The sequence below is a fragment of the Mixophyes fleayi genome, chromosome 6 (genome assembly GCF_038048845.1).
Source record: "Mixophyes fleayi isolate aMixFle1 chromosome 6, aMixFle1.hap1, whole genome shotgun sequence".
NCBI lineage: Eukaryota > Metazoa > Chordata > Amphibia > Anura > Limnodynastidae > Mixophyes > Mixophyes fleayi.
The window spans coordinates 223089939-223110924 of NC_134407.1; the positions used below are offsets into that span (position 1 = coordinate 223089939).

A 20986-nucleotide genomic window follows, 5' to 3' on the forward strand; every position below is an offset into this window, starting at 1 on the left:
CCTATTCCTACTCGCACTAAATATGTGCAGTGTAGAGAAAACATATTTACATGCACAAAATGTGGGAAGTGTTTTACAAGGAAAGACAATCTTTCAGGTAGAATTACTTTTTTGTTTCTATATGAATATGTAGTAGAGATGGATCACCATTAGGCAACCAAGGCTCTTGTCTAGAGTCCATACTAGTCACCCTTTTTTATGTGTGTGTTTTTGTTTTTTTGGACAAACTGGGTAGGGGTATATTACCTATGGCCCAACGGGGCCTTAATCAGATTCTGATATGTAGCATAAGGCCAGAAGTTTTTCTGAACTTATTACAAGTTTACTTGTAGGCAAAACAACATAGAGCACCCCAAGTGATGAATGTATTGAGAGACAAAGATTTCAAGTATTATTTATGACCTTGCTTATTAATTTTAATAAAAATTAAGCAGAAGATGCTCGTATGCCTTGTAGCCTCATAGCTAGAGGGTTTTTCCTTCAGTGTTACGAACTCTATCACAGTAGGTAGGATAGAATAACCTCTCACAGGGAGACAGGACCTGTTTCTTGCATTTTTTTTAGTGCACAGAATCAAATATATAATTTGGTCCTTGGCAATTGCAAAAAAAAAAAGCTTAAAAACTTGCCCTCAAAGAAAATGTCTGGCAGCCAAAACTTAAAGCAGATATAAGAAAAAAATTAAAGAATATATTTATTTTGTAAATAAGGTGATCTGGTAACATTCTCCAGAACTCCTATCTAGATAAAGTGCGGTTTTACGGTGAATGTGCTATGTCCATATCATGCAGAACTTCAATATGTATTAATAAGATGCTATAAGTATGGCCATATCCCCATACACGTAGCAAAATATTGCATCGTGGATGCATTCACCAATATTATGCCTTATTTTTTCTTTTTCATTTTTGTTGTTATTTCAACATGCTTTTGAATGTATTTTATTTTATTGCTGGTAATTATTTTGAGGGGGGATAAGGGTAAAGGTGTTTGGCATTGCTGGGAATTTATAATCTTGAATATTAGTTTGTGTCCATCATGGATACAGGTTTTGTTTATTTATGGTGTGAAAATAAATAAGACTAGGGGGTAAATGTATCAAGCTGCGAGTTTACGTCAAATTTGAAAATTGGAGATGTTGCCTTTAGCAACCAATCAGATTCTAGCTGTCATTTTGTAGAATGTACTAAATAAATAACTAGAATCTGGTTACTATAGGCAACATCTCAACTTTTCAAACCTGAGCTCCTCCACCTTAGCCGATACAGATTAGATAATTACTATATAACTGCAGTACACAACTACTAAAGAGAGAGAGAGAAACAGGTTTGTGACTGAATACTGTGTTGGGTGCTACACCATTAAAGTACACAAGTGATGTTAAAGTATGTATACAGTCCAGTAAATTATATCTGTATAAACAGTGACTGCCGATGTCATCACTTCAGTATTCATTAGGGGCCTCATTCATTAAGGATCTTAACTTGAGAAACTTCTTATTTCAGTCTCCTGGACAAAACCATGTTACAATGCAAGGGTGCAAATTAGGATTTTGTTTTGCACATAAGTTAAATACTGACTGTTTTTTCATGTAGCACACAAATACTTGATAGCTTATTTGTAGACTGAAATTTAAAGTTGATATTTGTGTGCTACATGAAAAAAACAGTCTGTATTTAACTTATGTGCAAAACAAAATCCTAATCCCCTTGCATTGTAACATGGTTTTGTCCAGGAGACTGAAATAAGAAGTTTCTCAAGTTAAGATCCTTAATGAATCAGGCCCTAGAAAACCAAGCTACAACAATAGAAGTATTGTATGAATGACACATTGCCAATCAAATAAGAAACGTAATGGAAACAGCCTGAGATTCCGCATCATATCCGGGAATAAAGAGCAATTCATTTTAAACGTCTCTGTTGCAGTATCATTTGCAGAAGACACAATTTGAAGATTTAGTTCTGATTTGCTTGGTGCTCCCATGTGTTCTACATGGGGATTCAATCCATATATTTCATATGCGCTCAAATTTTCAGAACACAGTCCTGTTAGTATATACAAATCGTCAGGGCCGGTGCTAGGGTCCACGGTGCCCTAGGCATTTTTAAAAAAGCGCCCCCCCCCCACAAAAATCGCCTCCTCCCTCCTCTCCTTACCTTGTCTCACCACCGCCGCCTCTCTGCTCCGTCTCCAATCACTGACACTAGTAGTAAGTGGAGGGGAGGAGACGGAGCAGAGAGGCGGCGGTGGTGACAAAATAGCCTCTTCCCCCCCTCTCCGTCCATCTGATGCTGTGCGGCGGCCGTGACAGGTATGGTCAGCGGTCGCCGCACAGTTTTAAAGTATTTTAGAATTCTGTGGCGCCCTCCAGAGCCCGGTGCCCTAGGCAAGTGCCTAACCTTGCCTAATGGGAGCGCCGGGCCTGCAAATCGTTCATGTCCCACCCAATCATTTACTAGAATTATCAACTCTCGAAATTTGGAGCCATGTTCTCGCCATGCAATTAATTATACACTTTCTAGTTGTTCTACTTACCAAATCTTTTAACATTATCCCCAGCAGGCTGTCAAGTGGACAGAGACATCAGTTCTGAAACATCAGTTCTGTTATTAATATATTGTGGCTTCTATCCAAATTCTTTTGTATTACGGTGTCAGAATGTCCCGAATACGCCTCCACATTTGTAGCAGTTTGAATTTTGTCTTCCTCCAAATCTTAATAATCGTAAACCCTGCGTAATATGTCATTGAATTTAAGGAAATTGAACGAAGTGGACTAAAATGCTACACAGTAGGCCTTCTAAACCTCACTGGAACTATAAATGTGTATTACTGAAAACAGACAGTGTTGCCAATATTTATTTGTACTACTATAATGGGGGAAACGGGTGGGGGTGGGGGTGGGGGGGTAGGACAGTTAGGGTATAGTGTTACCGCAGGAGCCCATGTTGGTATCTTTCACCTGTGCCTGGAATTGGGGAGTTGTTGAAATGAAACCAATTGTCCAAGGTCTAGTGGAGTTTAGTTATTGTGTAGTTTAGTAGGGGTGTGATGTATTCCTTAAAGAAAATATTCTATATAGGATTTAGCAATGCTGTTCTTGTGGATGGGAGATTTTTTTTTCCACTTTTTAGCTATAAGAAAATTAGATACATTACAAATATGCATTATAAATTAAAGATAATAATAATAATAAATAACCAATTGTCAGTGGCTTTGCTCAGGGATGTCAAGAGTTTGTAGAAAAGGAGTGTTAGAGGGGCGATAGGCACCCGGATTTCAGAAATCTGCTGTATGGTGCTGCTCCAGAACTGTCGGATGATAGGGCACTCCCACCCAATGTGAAGACATTTCACCACCATTTCTCCACCGCAGGTTGGATGAGAGGTGATGGATGCAGTGTATCCCGACAGGGATCATGAACCAACTTGAGTATTTTTTAAATGATTTCTCCCCTATACCCACAGCGATCAAAGCTTTAGTCACTGATTTTCTAATGTAGACCATCCATTGTCCAATGATATTTCCAGGTTTCTCTCCCAAGCTTTTTCATGAGGTTCTTGTAGGGCTGGTTCAGGCACCAGCGAGGAGTGATATGATCGATATTGTGCCCTTACAAAGGAGATGTTTTTTATTTTTTTAAAGGGGGTGGTTTTCTGAGAGTTTGAACACATTTGGGAACGGATTAAGCTGCAGGTTTGCAAGTATTGGAAGTGTAAAGAGAGGGAGGTGATGTTTTTCTTGCACATATCCAGAAACTTCTGACCGTAGAGGATCCAGGGAAGGATAAAGGTTGAGTCTTCTCAGGAGGCTCCTGACTTCTTCTAGGTTTCTGATGGTATGCTGTCTCCCTTGCACCTCCACCACCAGCCAAAAGGTGAAACTCCATCTATATTTGTAACCTTGGTCACAGAGGGTGAGGGTAACTTCTCTTGAGATCTTTTGACAATTGGAGTAGGGGCGAGATCGTGAAAGACTTGGAGCTTAGAACCTTCAAAGATGGTAAAATTGGTTGAGAGCAATTTCAGAATGATGTCCGTGTCTTTGGGTTTGGGCCTAATGGCCCTATGTGCTCTTTAGATTTGGATAGAGATGGAACCAACTTTGTAGAAAAAAGTACTAGGTAGAATTCAAGTTTCTTTTTTAAGATCTTGCATAGAGCACTGCTGAAGGTAATTATAGTAACGTGGAGATTTCTTTTACAAATTGCAAGCCAAAACCTATGTATAATAAGCTAACATCTTTGTATCCAGTATCAGACAATTCACCCTAATGAACAATAATGAGAGTGTCTCTGCTGAGGAATGCTCAACGCTCTGGGATACCACACTATGGTGAATTTCTCTAACTCAGTGGAGTGTATATAAAGAAGAACCCACACTTGTGACAGCTATTTCTCACTGTCTCACCGTTACATTATAGTCTGAACACCAGATGGCAGCAGTACGTCACAAAGTTTTATAAAATGTAGCAAACTGTGGGATAGAGTTGTGCAATAGATTTATTTAACACCACAGTAACTGATAAAGCAGTTTGATTAAGTGGATATTTAGCAGGTCTCCTGCTTTTCTTTTTTGGTAGACCTCCCTTTTTTTAAAAAAAGATGGCTGTCTTGACATGTGTTAGTCCTAGTGGATCAAGCTTCACAGTGAGGAACTCCCGACGTCTTAGTGATTACTGGATACAGCTAGTCCCCTCAATAAGAGTAGTGGGTAAAGAAGTCTTCTGGGCCAGTAGCATAGTGGAGTGAGGGTGATCGCTGCAGCTACAAGGTACTGACCTAATGAATAGGCTATTACTAAGTACCAACTGACAGGGGGCCCAGACTACTGCTAAGTATCTGTTTTCCAAACAGGACCCCAGCATTTAAGTGTCTGGCAATACATCAAGGGGAGAAAAAGTAAAACAGGACAATACACAGAAGAAAGGAGCTGAGCGCAGGGGATGAACAGATGGGGTAGTGGAGAAGAGAGGGGAGAAAAAAGAGAGTAAAAAACACGTGAAAGGTGCAGGAAGAGCAGAAGGAGAAGAACATGAGAAGAAGAGCAGAAGAGGGGGGGAGGAAAGGAGCAAAGGGGACCGTCAGCGAGGAAGGGTTGGAACAGGCGAGGAGCCAGTCAGATATCAGGGAAGAGGAACAGATCAACCTCTTGCCTTGATTGTCTGTTCACACTGACAGACAGGGAGCTTATCCAGTCGGTTCAGGAGGCTGATCCGTGCTGACAGCTGCAGGACATTTAATAGGGTGGCTGTTCCATGATTACTTGCCAGCCACAAGGAAGGACCCAAATGTCCAGACCAGGGTGTCCCTCCCTGTAAAGAGCAAGATGCTGGAAGAAGGCACAGGCTGCTCTTCATCCACAAGTAACAGTCTGCTCTCAATTTTGTTTTCTTTTACACCACATTTACTAATCGTCCACCTTCTGTCCTGGAACAAGTGTTTAAATCAGGCCTGTCCAACCTGCGGCCCTCCAGATGTTGTGAAACTACAAGTCCCAGCATGCCCTTCCAGCTATCAACAGGTTGTCTACTGGCAAAGCATGCTGGGGCTTGTAGTTTCACAACACCTGGAGGGCCGCAGGTTGGATAGGCCTGGTTTAAATGGTGATGTCCCAAGCGTGCTATGACATTTACATGACAGGCACTGAAATGTCACAAGACAGAAAATGTGTTATTCTGCTCACGGGAGCAGGATTCCACCATAGACTTGTCAGGCAGTTTTTCTCGAATGACTCATTTTGAGAAAATATAAAACATTTGTGTTGCATATTTCTTAACAGAAGATCACTAATATAAATATATCCGGGTGACCATAAATGGCAAATAGCTCTAGCTTCATGTCTGCATTCAGAACTGAGATCGTCTCAACTTATTAATTTAGTTGCCTTCGGTGCCCTCTCTCCAGTTACCATGCAACCTTTTTAATACTGAAAAGGGTCTGTCCAGTGTCTTAGAACACAATATCTGTTCTCTCCAGTAAATTACATTTATAATACAAGAAAAAACCTGCCGATTGCCATGTCTATGATCTACAAGTCTACTGAGATCCTCTTCCACCAATGCCAGTAAGTGGCCGGTGAGTAGACAGGGAAGTAATATCTAGCCAGATGTAGGTGGTGGGGATTTCCGTGTACTGTTACTGGATATGATTGCTGTACCAGCATTGGAGCTGTTTTACCATCCTGACAACTGCTAATAAACAGCTAAATGGTTCAGCATACCTGTGTCCGATTCCTGTGAATGGTGTACTTTCTCACGAGATAGATATATATATATATATATATATATATATATATATATATATATATATATATATATATATATATATATATATATATGTATGAGGATTTTTGTACTTATGTTAAATCTCTTTCTCCGAGTCCATCTGGGGGACACTGCTACAATGGGGTTGTCTGAGGGCGCTTGGAGTTGGCACCTAAATAGTTTAGAACTACACTTGCTGCTGACTCCTCCCCTCAGCAAGCCCACAAACTTCAGTAATACTAAAGTTCCAAGAATGGACACAACAATGTAACTAAACAAACCAACAGCTAAATGGGGGGAATGCAGTGTCCCTCAGATGGACTCGGATAAAGAGATTTAACGTAAGTACAAAAATCCTCTTTTCTACATCATCCACTCTGGTGGACACTGCTACAATGGGGACCTTCTAAAGTAGGCCCTTAAGCGCGGGAATAACCTAGTCTACTGGCTTGCAAAACATTCCTGCCAAAATTGGCATCCGAAGACGCAAAATTGTTAAACTTGTAAAAACGAGTAAAAGTATGAACAGAGGACCAGGTAGCTACCCTACACAGTTGATCCACAGAAGCTCCATGATGAGCAGCCCAGAATGCCCCCACCGCACATGTTGAATACGCCATGAGAACCCTAGGCACAGGACGATTCATACTGATATAGGCATGTCTAATCTCAGATTTAATCCAGCGAGCAATTGTTTGTTTGGTAGCTGGCCATCCTCGTTTCGAAGAATCGTAAAGCTTTAACTACATCCAGACCAGAAGATGCAGGAGTAGAAGAAGACCTGAAGAAGACATTTCTTCACGAAAGGCCGGCACCACAATGTCTTGATTAATATGGAAACTAGAAACCACTTTAAGCAAAAAAGAAGGAACGCTCCTGAGGACAGCTCTGTCCTCATGGAAAACTAAATTAGGATCCCTACAAGACAAGGCTCCTAATTCCGATACCCTTCTAACAGAAGCGATGGCCAAAGGGAAAACCACCTTCCATGTCATAAATCTGATATCAGCCGATTGTAGAGGTTTAAATGCAGGACGCTGAAGAACATCAAGGACTAGATTCAATTCCCATGGAGATAACGGAGGGACATGGGTGTCACGGATCAATGTAGAAATACAGCTAAGGAGCCATGGATAGGTGAAAAAACAAACAATGTTTATTGCTGGAGAGTATGAACAGTTGATGACATAATAGCTTGCAGAATTTACCAGATATACAGCAGTTGCAGGTAAATGGGAGGTGAGGAAATATTCCAGGCAGCATGCACAGGGAAATGCACAGATAAGTCCCAGGTTCACATAAGGAACAGGTCAGCAGGTTGTATGTTGAAATAGATCTCCAGCAGCATAAATCCAGGAGCACAAACAGGAGGAAGTGACCACAGAGAATAACCTCAGGATGTGACAACAGGATGGGACAACAATAACCAGCAATGACTGCTGGGCGGAACAGGTATATATAAGGGAAATGAGAACACACCCAGGTGCATGGGATAATTAGAGAAAGTGTTAACCCCTAATGCAAACATGAAAGGCAAGATAGCAGCACCTCTGGTGATCAGAGGTACTGCAGCAAATACACACTTATAAAGTCAAAAGGCAGGAGCTGCCAGGCAAAGTAGCATGTAATGCATAACCTTGCAGGCAGATCCTGACAGTGGGGAGGCTGAATATGCAGCACTCCCTGTAGAAATGCACAAACATCCGGTAAAGAGGCCAAACGTTGTTGAAAGAAAAAAGAGAGGGCCGAGACTTGCACCTTTAGAGAATTTGACCTAAGACCTGTTTCCAGACCATCCTGGAGAAAGGCTAGAAACCGGGGCAGACTGAAAAGTGCTGGGTCACAACACCTCTTTTCACACCATTGTATGTAAATCTTTCACACCCTACGATATATTTTAGCAGATACTGGCTTACGAGCTTTCATTAAGGTATCCACCACTCTCAAAGAGAAACCTCTTGATCTCCAGAGACTGGCCTCAGTAGCCATGCCATTAAAGCCAATCGAGTTAAGTCCTGATAATGAAAAGGACCTTGACTGAGAAGATTGTGTCTGAGTGGAACAGGCCAACCTTTTCCTACCGCCATACGTAATATGTCTGCAAACCAAACTCACCTTGGCCAGTTTGGCGCCACTAGTACTACCGAATGACGTCCTACTCTGACTCTTTGTAGCACCCGAGGAATCATTTGGATTGAGGGAAATAGATATCCCAGTCCGAAATCCCACTTTATTGACATCATATCCACCGCTGCCGCCAGATGGTCCCTGGTTCTTGCGCAAAACCTTGGTACCTGATGGTTGTATCTGGATGCCATTAAATCCAGGTCTGAAAGGCCCCATCTTTGAACCAGTTGTTGAAAGACCTGCAGATGTAATGACCATTCCCCCAGAAGAATTGCATGCCTGCTTAGATAATCCGCCTCCCAGTTTTCCACTCCTGGACAGAAAACCGCGGATATCGCTGGAACCCAGGTCTCTGCCCAAGACAGGATCTGTTCCGCTATCTGCATTGCACCCGTACTTCTTGTTCCTCCCTGACGATTCACGTACGCCACTGCCGTGGCGTTGTCTGACTGCAGACGAACTGGCTTTCCCTTCAGGAAGGATTGTGCTCCTTGAAGGCCTAGCAACATTGCTCGCAATTCTAGAATATTGATCGGAAAAAGAGTCTCCCTGATGGACCAGAGTCCCTGCAGCCGAAGATGGAGGACCACTGCTCCCCAACCTTGCAAACTGGCATCTGTAATCACTACGATCCATTCCACTAGAGCAAAGGACTTTCCTACTCGCAGATGGTCCAGAATGAGCCACCAACCCAGAGAATCGCAAGACTTTCTGGAGAGGTGAATCACTTGAGACTCCAAATGCTTTGGAAACCCTGACCATTGATTCAGAATATCCCACTGGAAGGCATGTGAATGGAACTGACTGTAGGGAAGAGTCTCGAATGCTGATACCATCAGTCCTAAACCCGCATCCCAAACTTCATTAAGGGGCGAGGATGATTCCGAAGCAGGCGGACAGAGTTCTGAATGAAACAAATTTTCTTCTCTGGGAGAAAGACATTCTGTAGGGTCGTGTCCATTAGAAGTCCTAAAAACATCATTCTTTGCGACGGCTGTAGAAACGACTTTGGATAATTGACTATCCAGCCGTGCCACTGCAGGAAACTCAGGGCGAGGGTCAGGTGTTGAGATAAGATCACCTGTGAGGGAGCTTTGATGAGTAAATCGTCCAGGTATGGAACAATATTCACTCCCTGGGCATGCAAACCTGCTGCCATGACTTTCGTGAACACTCTGGGAGCAGTTGAAAGACCGAAGGGAAGAGCCCGAAATTGAAAATGCGAATTCCTTACTGTGAAACAAAGGAGGGATTGATGTCCATCCCAAATTGGAACATGTAGATATGCGTCCCGAATGTCTATAGATGCTAGAAACTCCAAGGGTACCAATTCATAAATCACCGATCGAATTGACTCCATACGGAATTTTGTTACTCGAAGATGAGTATTGAGATTCTTGAGGTTTAAGATCGGTCAAAATGATCTGTCTTGTTTGGGCACCAAAAACAGGTTTGAGTAAAACCCTTTTCCCTTCTGGTTTTCCGGGGCTCTGCAAATGAACCCAGTGGAAAGAAGAGAGGTGACTGATTGAAGCATCGACCTTCTTTTGATGCAATCGCGAGGTAATTGGGTTTGGAAAATTTTTTGAGGAGAAGGACCCATAATATCCAAAAAATAACCTCTGGATATTATCCCCAATATCCAAATATCCTTGGTGGAAGCCACCCATTGGTCCCTGAACAAACGAAGGCGACCCCCACCCCTGCAGCCGCTAGGAGGGGGGGATCCCTTCATGCGGAAGATTTATCTGAGGATTTGGAAGATGGACGCCTCTTAGAATAGGAGCCCCTTCCTTTCTGAGAAAATCCCCTGTTAGAGAGAGGCCTTACCCTACTGGAGGATTGCCCCCTTGAGACTGAATTCCCACGAAAGGACTGACGAAAGGAACCAAAACGTGAAGTCCTGGGCTTAGATGCATTAACCGGCAGAAAAGAGCTTTTACCTCCTGTAGTTTGAGTGATCATATTATCCAATTCAGGACCGAAGAGAACGGACCCTGAAAATGGAAAAGCCTCTAAAGATCTTTTAGACTCCAGGTCAGTATTCCATGAACGAAGCCACAGCACTCTCCTGGCCACAACTGCCGAAGCAGACACCGAGGAAGAAATGGAAGCAGAATTTTGGGTTGCCTCATAGAGGTAACCAGAAGCTTCCTTAAGGTGAAGAGCCAAGGGGAGCAATTCTGAATCTTGTAATCCAGAAGCTAATTGATCAGCCCAAGACTCTGGCCACCCACGCGGATGCGAACAAAGGCCTAAAGGACGTGCCATCCTCCAAGAAAATGCTTCTTAAAAATTCCTCTAACCTACGATCTGTAGGATCCTGAAGGACCGCTGCGCCAGGAATCTGCAGAGTAGTATGACGGGCTAGTCTAGCAACTGGAGTATCAACTTTGGTTAGTTGTTCCCAACGAGATGCCTTCTGTTCCTGTAGAGGATAAAGCACAGAATACCGGCGAGGCAAGGTATTCTTTTTATCCGGTTGTTTCCACGCTGATTCAGCAATTTCTGTAAGCTCCGCTGAAGACGGGAAACAAACAGTCTTAGGTCTGTTTCGCTTAAGCAATCCCTTGGCAGGAAGGGCTTTTTCCGCCTCCATTTGGTCAAGGGTCTGACGAACCGCTAAGACTAAATCCTGAATCCCCTGGTTCCTGGAATTATCTTCCAAGTCACCTAGTTGTACAGAATCTGAATCTTCCCCTATTTCGCCTTCCTCACCAGATGACCCCTGATTCAGACAGCAACAGAGGATGAGAAAGACGAGCATGTTTTGCCCTAGGGTCTGAACGTGAGGAAGAATCTAAGAAACTGGTCAAACGGTCTAAACGCTTCCCCAGAGCGGAAGACCAAGCATGTTCAGGTTGCAAATTCTGAGATTCAGAGGGCTTGGATTGAGATAAATCGCGCCCTGTATCATCCACGGCATTAACCACATCTGCAGAAGTAGCCGAAGCAGAACCAGGGTTTACATTTAATGAAGCGGAGCTAGATTCTGCTTGTTTATTGATCATTTGGGCGAGTAAAGAAACAGACTGTGCCAGAGAGGAAACCCCTGCAGGCTCCTCCACTACGGCGGAAGGACCAACCTTGGGCTGCACGCCTTGGACTCCTCCTTCACACTGCGCACAAACAGCCTCCTTGTCCAACTGTCCCCCTGGCAATTTACCCGAACATTTAGAGCAGGTAAAATATTTAACACGGGCACTCTTTCCCTTATCCGACATTGTGACACACAATCCTTCCAAAGGGATATTATTTTCTTCAATTAAAACAATATCTCTTAATTTAGCACTTTTCTATTTTTATTTTTAAAAAAATAGAAGAAAAACTGAGAATAGAGATGCCCAGTAAACTATGTCATTCTTTCCCCTAACATAGGAAATAATGTCAATTTACCAACTTTTCGTCAGATTATCCAGCCCCAACTCTAACAATAGCTGAGGGAGGAAAGGGAATAACTAGCCCCTGAGGGAATTAACCGCTTAACTCGTAGATATTTGTAATTATTTCAACAAAATTTCTAGCAGTATAAAAGCAGTTAGACTTATATATCCATAAATAAATATACATATGTGTGAAATACATATGTCCCCTATGGGGTACTTAGCGTAAATAAAGTGGTTGAAGCCTGAGGATCACAAGGGGAAAAGCCAGCAGCAGCTCACAGTGTGCCTCCAAACGACCTTTTCCGTTATGCAGGAAAGGGCGCGAAGATTCCCCACTCTGGACGTCTCACTGACAGGGGGACAGTCTTGATTACTACTCCCTGACTATATATGGCTTTTCACCACCATTAGAGTCTCCGTGACTGAGCTGTTCACCCCTACCAGACTCTGCTGTATCGGGTGACTGCCTCCAGCGCTGCCCAGGCTTAGAGATATCCAAGTTCCCCTTCCGCCTCAGCGGGGAACTTGGTATCTCCCAACTGTCAGATCCCCAGACGGAGTGCGGCGCTCTCTGCCTGTGGCAGCGCCGGACCCGTCGAGACTGAATAGTGACAGCCGCTTAGCGCTGTCACTATCAATGATATTGTAAATGACTTCTTCCTGTCTTCTTTTTTCTTCCCTTTTTTTTTTTAATAAAAAACATTCAAAATTTTCCAGAGGAGAAAAATGTTAACAACATTTATCCCCACCTACACTATCAATACATAACAATATCTATCAATAAATAACTAAGAAAACAAAAACATCTATTACTTCACAGCAAGTACTGCTAAGCAGTATCAAACACAGCCCAACTCCTTGAGCACTTAAACATAACATATCTTTAAAGACTTTACTTTTGGTATGCATATATTATATGCATAAGGTGTTGGCGATTTGAAGTGTGTATAACCGTATATAGCACTGTGCAAACAAGCTATTAAGCTTCAATATCTGGTACGCATATTGCACATTAAGGTGTTGGTGCTTTAGAGTGGTGATCACTCCTTGTTTTCTTATCCTATTCACTTACCTTTGGGCAAACTCTGTTACCTTACATTATTACTCCAGTTTATACACGTGGAGAGTGTTATCTCTGGGTTTGCGGAACAGTCACTGTAATTGTATCTCTTGAAATACAGTATTATACTATTCGGCGCCCCATCCCTTCTGTTTTGCTATATATATATATAATATATATATATATATATATATATATATACACACACACACATACATATATCACACATACATACTGTGTGGTAGACACTAAGTAGTATTCAGCCTAAGTACATGTTACGTTTCTCAAGATGGCATCGTTAAGTGACGCTGGCCAGGCGAAGAGATTAGTAGAGCCAAGCATAGCTGTGGAACAAACCGAGCGAATCCATAATATATCGTCTGAGTGCGCCTACGGTTCTTCTTTGATAGGGTAGTGGCTAGCTATAGAACAATGGTGTCACCAACTTGAAGTAATGGCAAAGGTTTCACTGAACTATTGGCAAAGTGAAAAGCCCTAAACCGTATTTGTCATCCAAAAGTCTACATTATGTGTGTATACGTCATGTGCTTTCAGGGTCTGCAGATCCTAGGAAGGTTTTGTGTCTTTATCTTAGTGATTGCTATCCCAGATAACAGCTCCTTTCCCTTTATAGCATATACATACATACATACATGGGTTCAGTAAGCTCTACATCTGTGTTAGATCTATGACATTACTCTTGCATCCTGACATACGCTTAGGAGGATCTTGTTCCTTCAAGTCAAATCATGGTGAGAATCATGTTATATCCAATCAGACCAAGGAAATGAAAACCTATAAAAAACCTAAAAAAAAAAATCTATAAAAAAAATCAAGTGGGCAATACCCTCCAGAGTCTCTAGAAATAATTTAAGTGTGGGCAGTAATCTCCAACATTATTCAGTATTATTGCAAAGTATCACACTGCTCCCACCCAGCTAATTCTTAATGTCACCCAGCTGGCAAAATTTTGTGGGGAGAACATTGATTAATAATTAACCTATACAAAATAATAAATAGCTGGCGATATAAAAGAAATGTAGTTTGCACTAAGTTCTGTTAATTCATGATAGGTCTACTTATAAACAGTTTGTTAGACCAAGTGCAGATAAGGATTACACGATATGTATAAAAACAATAAAACACTCTACCACATTAGTGAATGGTAATTTATTACATCTCCTTAAACTGTCCAGTCCTTCCAAAACAATTCCTAACTTCAAACAAGGCTATTACCTATTTTTCGGAATTTTGATGTGACAGATTGATTTGTGGACTAGAACCTTTGTCACATTCGGAAATGAATGGTCTAATTTTTGAATGGATTCTTCGATGTTTATCCAGATGCGCACGGTGGCTGAAACGCTTCCCGCAATCAGAACATGGAAATGGCTTCTCTCCTGTGTGGACCCTCTCGTGCGCAATGAGATTGGCCTTGAGATTGAAGCTTTTGCCACATTCAGCGCACAGAAAAGGCTTCAATTCCTTGTGAATCCGCTCGTGAACAAGAAGATTGGACTTGGCTGTAAAGCCTTTTCCACATTCGGAACATACGAAGGGTTTTACTTCTTTGTGAGTCCTCTCGTGTATGATAAGGTTGGACTTGATAGTGTAACCTTTCCCGCATTCAGAACATACAAAGGGTTTCACGTCTTTGTGAATCCTCTCGTGGACGACGAGACTTGACTTGAGTGTGAAGCTTTTTCCACAGTCGGAACACACAAAGAGTTTCAACCCACTGTGAATTTTCTGGTGCCGAGCCAAATCTGATCTGTATGTGAAACATTTACCACATTCGGAACAAGAAAATGGTTTCTCCCCTGTGTGGGTTCTTTGATGGGTGACAAGGGACTGGCTGTGCCGGAAAGATTTATCACACACCATACAGGAAAATGGTTTCTCACCTGTGTGCACTCTCTTATGTCTGACAAGGCTTGATTTGAAGGTGAAACACTGGTCGCATTCGGAACAAGAAAATGGTTTCTCTCCTCTATGAGTCCGTTCATGGGCAACGAGGCAAGATTTTTTTGTGAAAACTTTCCCACATTCGCAAATCAGGTTCTTTCCCATGTGAACCGTCTGATGCCTGTCAAGAGCCGATTGACTAAAGAATCTTTTTTGACATTCAGAGCAATTGTATGTCCTGTATGCATTATGTGAGGTCAACTGTGCATTACTATTTCCTGTACAGTTCTCCTCGGTATTAGAAGTATCATTAACAGTGTCCGAGAGATTTTCTTCTTCACCAGAGACCGATTCCTCCTTAATATGGAGAATTGTAAATTCTGTGTCTTCATGAACGTCAGTGTCTGTAAGGTTTCCTTCTTCACAGAAGACTGATTCCTCCTTAATATTAAAAGATTTAAATGGTGTATTAATGTCTGCGCCTGTGAGGTTTCCTTGATTAAATGAAAAAGATACTTCTTTAATATGAGTAGGGGTATGATCTGTAGGTGTATAAATATTGGAGTCTGTGAGGTTTCTTCCCTCACATGAGACCGATTCCTCCTTAATATCAGAAGATGCATGTCCATCCTTTATAGATCCTGTGGGTTTAATCATTTCATTTAAATGTCCTTTATTAAGGATTATTGAGGCCCTAGCTTGACATATTTCAAATTCTTCTTTCATATCTGGTAGTGAATTTATAATCTGATTACTGGCACTATTATTTGTCTCTTCATTTACACTGCTTGGGCTACGAGTTCTAGTAGATCGGTTTCTGTTCTTTGGTCCACCTGAAAATGAACATGCAATAAACAAAGATAAAACATTTTCAAGAAAACGTTAGAAATAATATGATTCTTCATTAACTAGCATCTAGATATATCGGTCAATCCCACAGTATCCACATCACAGTGGAGCCGGATTTGAATACCAGGGCTTAACATTGAAGTTAACATTAGCGGCCTATGAAACCGAATTTAGGATTGACTATTGTCTTGTAACTAGGGATGTAAATATGGAAAACCCTTTAAGGAAGTGACATGGAATGCAATTGGAAGACGTTAAGATTACAAGCAAAGCGACATAAGCTACAAATAACAAAGAATCTTTGTTTAATATGGCTGAGACATTTACATGAGTGTGACAGTGAAAAGGAATTTAAGAAGAATGGACTACAGAAGCGTGGTTCAGCTGAACAAAATGCACTGCTCTGGTTGTGTTAAGTCTCTTATAAAAGTGATTTAACCACTTAGGCCCCTCTATTCAAGTTGGACATATGTGCGTATACATCTGTATCTAGATTTGTGTGTACCTTAGACTTGTGAATTTAGCCCTGAAGGGGCATTATTTGGGCAGGTGAGTATAGTACAGTAAGGGACTGTTCAGGTAGGTGTAGCACGCCCCTCTGGAGACTCGAACTAATGAGGTGTTGACGCATCTCCAGACACCCTTCTTAGGAGGAATATCTTGTGCGGATACCAGAGACCAGATGTGAAGATACTTGATGTTGACAATGGCACCAGCAGCACTATCTAGCTCAGGCCTGTCCAACCTGCGGCCCTCCAGGTGTTGTGAAACTACAAGTCCCAGCAGGCCCTTCCAGATATCAACTGGTTGTCTACTGGCAAAGCATGCTGGGGCTTGTAGTTTCACAACATCTGGAGGGCCGCAAGTTGGACAGGCCTGATCTAGCTGCTTGTGATTGGCTGTTGGTGTATTGACAGCTCCAGCTAATAGAAATTAATTTGTTAGCATTGCAGCCATAGTGTATCAAGTCGTGGGTGTCCATTCGCATTATTTGTCATTTCCATTTGTAATACAGCAGGAAAGAAGTTACTCAACAGATTTTTAAAGTGGTAATGAACTTGATTGTGGCTGGATCCCTTATAAATTACTTATTCTATAAATATATTTAAAATATTAGCACAGGGCACCAATTTATAATTGCAAATGTACTCATTTTTTATACTGTTTATTACAAATGTACTGATTTTTGAGGTATTGATTTCTGAGATAGTATGTCATGTTTGGGTTTTGTAACCGTCCTATAGGAAACCCCAAGTAAGCATAACTGTCTGGAGACAGGTAATCTTATGTTACTTAGACCTTTTTATTGCTGAGTGACCAACACGTCTGCTGAGCCTGAAAGCACAGTCGGGGGTAATTAGAGTAGCTGGTAGACATTATATGTGTGTAATACTCAGAATGTAATTCAATTTTGCAAGTTAAATTGCGTTAAAAGCAAGACTAGAGAAATGTTATATCCTGATGGTAAACATTCAATATAAAACCTCAGACGTTGTGGTGCCGCTAGCAGCAATGTAAACAGGTGTTAAACCCCTCCAGGCTGATTTATGTGCAGGCTGCATGTAGCACCTGGATTGGTTAGAGTTGTAGGAGGCTGGATTACCTCCTGATAGGGTATCTGTGTAAATCTGTATAAAAGGAGGACTGTTTGACCATGTAATGTAGTATTATTATTCTATCTGTACCTTTCTGGATATCACTAGTACCATAAACTAGTGTAACTGTTCTTATCAGGACACTTGAGTTAATAAAATATTACTGCTTTAAAATGCTTTGAAGCCTACCTACCTGCTGTAATTACTGTAACCTACAGATTAGACCAATCTAATCCGTTATCCGGCTGTTCTGAGTTTTGGACCCAGCATCCAGTACCAACGCTCTGCCCGCTACCCTGCAGCTTTGGCCAGTGTGATAGGCCAGGGGGAACCATCCACAGCAACCCTGATCTAAAGGAAGAGGTCAGGTGTACCAGCCCAGGAGCCCAGTGAGGGGGTATACTAGCAGTGGGAGTTACCCAGAAGGAACGCAGTTCTAAGCGCCGCTAAGGAGCCTAGTGGGGGAAGCAGTCTCCTTCTACTGCGATGCAGGGGGCACGATTTGGGATAAAGTAAAGGGGCAGTGGCAAGGCAAGCCCAGCCGGTCCCCAACAAACACACAGACAGGGCGGCATAGGAGGTCCATCCTGTCACGTAACTTGCACACTTATTATTAAAACTGTTAAGATACTATTTTCTATTGTTCATATAACACCACATAACCTTATTTTCTATATGAATGGGATAATAGATTAAGAAAAAAAAAAAAGAAAATTGGTGCTGGGCAACCATTAATCCAAAAATGAACATTAGCAGTAAGAGTCACAGCTGTAGTGCTATGTCCTTAACGAAAGAGATCATTGAAAAAATGATACAGCGCTGACCGAGATATAATCACTAAATTGAAATTAAACAATCCTAATTGGATTATCGTTTTCGTTTTTTAGTAACCACTCTGGTGTTACTTGTTTTTAGGATTGTTTAATTTTAACTTAGTGATTACTTCTCAGTCAGCGCTGTATCGATTTTTTTTAAATGAATGGACGAATGCAGCTTTCAAGCAGAGGGGGCAGAGTGTGTGGAGATGAAGGGGGCACAGAGTGTGTGGAGATGAAGGGGGCGCAGAGTGTGTGGAGATGAAGGGGGCGCAGAGTGTGTGGAGATGAAGGGGGCACAGAGTGTGTGGAGATGAAGGGGGCACAGAGTGTGTGGAGATGAAGGGGGCACAGAGTGTGCGGAGATGAAGGGGGCACAGAGTGTGCGGAGATGAAGGGGGCACAGAGTGTGCGGAGATGAAGGGGGCACAGAGTGTGCGGAGATGAAGGGGGCACAGAGTGTGCGGAGATGAAGGGGGCACAGAGTGTGCGGAGATGAAGGGGGCGCAGAGTGTGCGGAGATGAAGGGGGCGCAGAGTGTGCGGAGATGAAGGAGGGCGCAGAGTGTGCGGATGCAGAGGGGGCGCAGAGTGTGCGGATGCAGAGGGGGCGCAGAGTGTGTGGAGATGAAGGGGGCACAGAGTGTGTGGAGATGAAGGGGGCACAGAGTGTGTTGAGATGAAGGGGGCACAGAGTGTGTGGAGATGAAGGGGGCACAGTGTTTGTTAGCTGTAAATTATTCTTTGACAGAAATATAATTGAAAAAATATAAATAAAAATATTCTTTTCCCTTGGATTTATGTGTATTATTTTTGCATACAACTAAAAAGGTATTTCTGTCCTGACCTAAATACTTATTACGGTTTTTTTGACTACTTATAAAACGGGACTGCTCGATAATTATTTTGGAAGGGTGCCTTGAAAATATTATGGAGACTCTAAGGGTGCCGCGAACTGCAAAAGTTTGGGAACCACTGCTTTAGACTATAGTTTCATAAACTTATCCACTGGTACCAGCAATGGGATAAGAATCAAAGTATATGATGTCGAATTCATTAGTTGACAGAACTTAAAGAGACTTTAACAAACTCTGAATCAATTTGAATTCCAACTAGACCCCGGAATAGAATGAGCTACGCCATGATGGAGACTCTAAAGTTTTTGCTGATATAAATTTCCTCTAATACTTTGTAGAAGAGACACTACAGAGAAAAGTGGGTATCACTGGACTAGTTATCAGGCTAAGCCAGTTTGTATAAACATCTATACTGCGGTTGATGAAACTACCAGTTGCTCAAAGCGTATTGCTGAGAAGACAGTTATAATTGTCAACTCACATCCAAAAAGGTTCCAGGTTTCCTGTGGACACTGAGATGAAAGTTACTCACTACAAACCCTGGATGTACTGGTCTCTGTGAGATCTTCAATGTGACACTGAAGACCATCTTAACAAGAAGAGTCTACACATTTTCTTTCAAGGTATAGAGTAAGTACCTCTTACCTGGTGATGTGAGGCCCTGGTCATTTTCCATCATCACGTCCTTGTACAGATCCTTGTGTCCTTTTAAACGCTCTGAATCCTGCATGGAGAGACAGACAGTGACAATCTCACACCTTATAGGAACCTGACACACACAATGGTCATCACCCAGACACATCCCCTGGTGTTACTGTATAATGTCCCATTCCCAGCAGTCACCTCTCCACCTCTCAGCAGCTCAATGATCTTGTTGGTCAGTTCCAGGATCTTCTGGTCATTGTCTCTCTCATGTATCAGTGAGTGAGGTGGAGGCACCGTGATGGGGCTCTGGGTCCTGCTCAATCCTCCTGACACACAGGGATGGCTGCTGGGTGTCTCACTATCACCAAACTTCTTTAAAACAATACATTCCTACATATTGAGAGACACTAATAAATATCACTGTGCAGAGAGATAGACACATTACATACAAATATGTCTCTTCCTAGGCACAACTTCATCATGAAGTACAACAAATTAATTTCCCCAGAAGGTCTTAGGAATTTGGAGAACGAGAGCCACAGCCATGTGACTAAGGAGTAATACCATGATGGGTATGTTTCTGAGGCCACATACTTGTTGTCCATCTTGGGATTACTTAATTGAATGATACCAGCAGAAGATTCACCAGTTTTGTTATAAGATGGCATCATCGGAGACCCATACTTTCCTATTTATGCAAGTGCCCCGGGAAAAGCAATCTCAGCCTAGTTTTGTGGCTTTGTTAATCTGCCTGAAAACACACATGGTGAAAAGACTGAAACGTAACCTAAAATATAGCCTGTTAGCACATTAGGAGCCCCATTATATTCATCATAATTCCAGTTTCAAGTTCAACTTTTTTGATTACATTGGTCGAAGAGTGCCTAGATGTCCGTCCCATTATAAGATGAGATGCAACCTCAGGCATCCCTGACAATTAAGACCTTTTGCTGTAAGGAAAAAGTTTCTGCGCCCTCTACATCCCTTTATCCAAGTTTACATTAACTTGTGGGGCAAAATGTTGCTGCAAAAGTATGTACTCATTCATGTAATCTATACTTGGAAAGGAACCCTCCAGTTGGACGGTGGAAACTTTTGTATCTCCACAGATGCCATCACATTGGCTGACAAGTCCATGCACCTTCCTGTAAAACTGGATGCATTTAGGCATGTGGTGTGGCAATGGAGCAAACCACTAGGGCAGTGTGTCATGCCCTCAACAAAATGGTCTTAAGATCTTTCAGGGACTGATTTTTGTTTTTCCAAATTTAAGCTTAGCCACATCAATTCCCCCAAAATACAGCAGCGTGGTCTACATGCTATTCTTAAAAAAAGCCATTTTATGCTGCTGGTTGTCTCAAGTCTTGTGGTGGTCACTCCTGAGACAATACTGTCCTTGAGCTAAAAAATGGAATAAAAAAAACACACTCCAGGTTTCTATCTTTCACCACCACTAGATCCAGGTTTCTATCTTTCACCACCAC

General features: G+C 42.2%; 1 protein-coding gene across 2 annotated transcripts; it reads right to left on the reverse strand.

The window, feature by feature from the left end:
• Positions 1–13992: 13992 nt before the first annotated feature.
• On the reverse strand, positions 13993–19620 carry LOC142160590 (uncharacterized). 2 transcript variants are annotated; one of them, XM_075215460.1, is made up of 2 exons: positions 19503–19620; positions 13993–15575 (listed from the first exon to the last, which is right to left on the reverse strand). In XM_075215460.1, exons 1-2 carry the CDS (start codon positions 19585–19587, stop codon positions 14074–14076), a joined length of 1587 nt encoding a protein of 528 aa, XP_075071561.1. In that variant the 5' UTR covers positions 19588–19620; the 3' UTR covers positions 13993–14073. The 2 variants fall into 2 exon arrangements, with proteins under 2 accessions (XP_075071561.1, XP_075071562.1); XM_075215461.1 differs by having other exon boundaries at positions 19496–19593.
• Between the last annotated feature and the right edge of the window lie 1366 nt (positions 19621–20986).

Excerpts from the sequence above, each read along its gene's own strand:
- LOC142160590 (XM_075215460.1), bottom strand. The coding sequence starts at position 19,587 with ATGCAGGATTCAGAGCGTTTAAAAGGACACAAGGATCTGTACAAGGAC. Across the intron at positions 15,576-19,502 it reads CCAGGGCCTCACATCACCAG|GTGGACCAAAGAACAGAAAC; the intron begins GTAAGAGGTACT and ends GTTCATTTTCAG.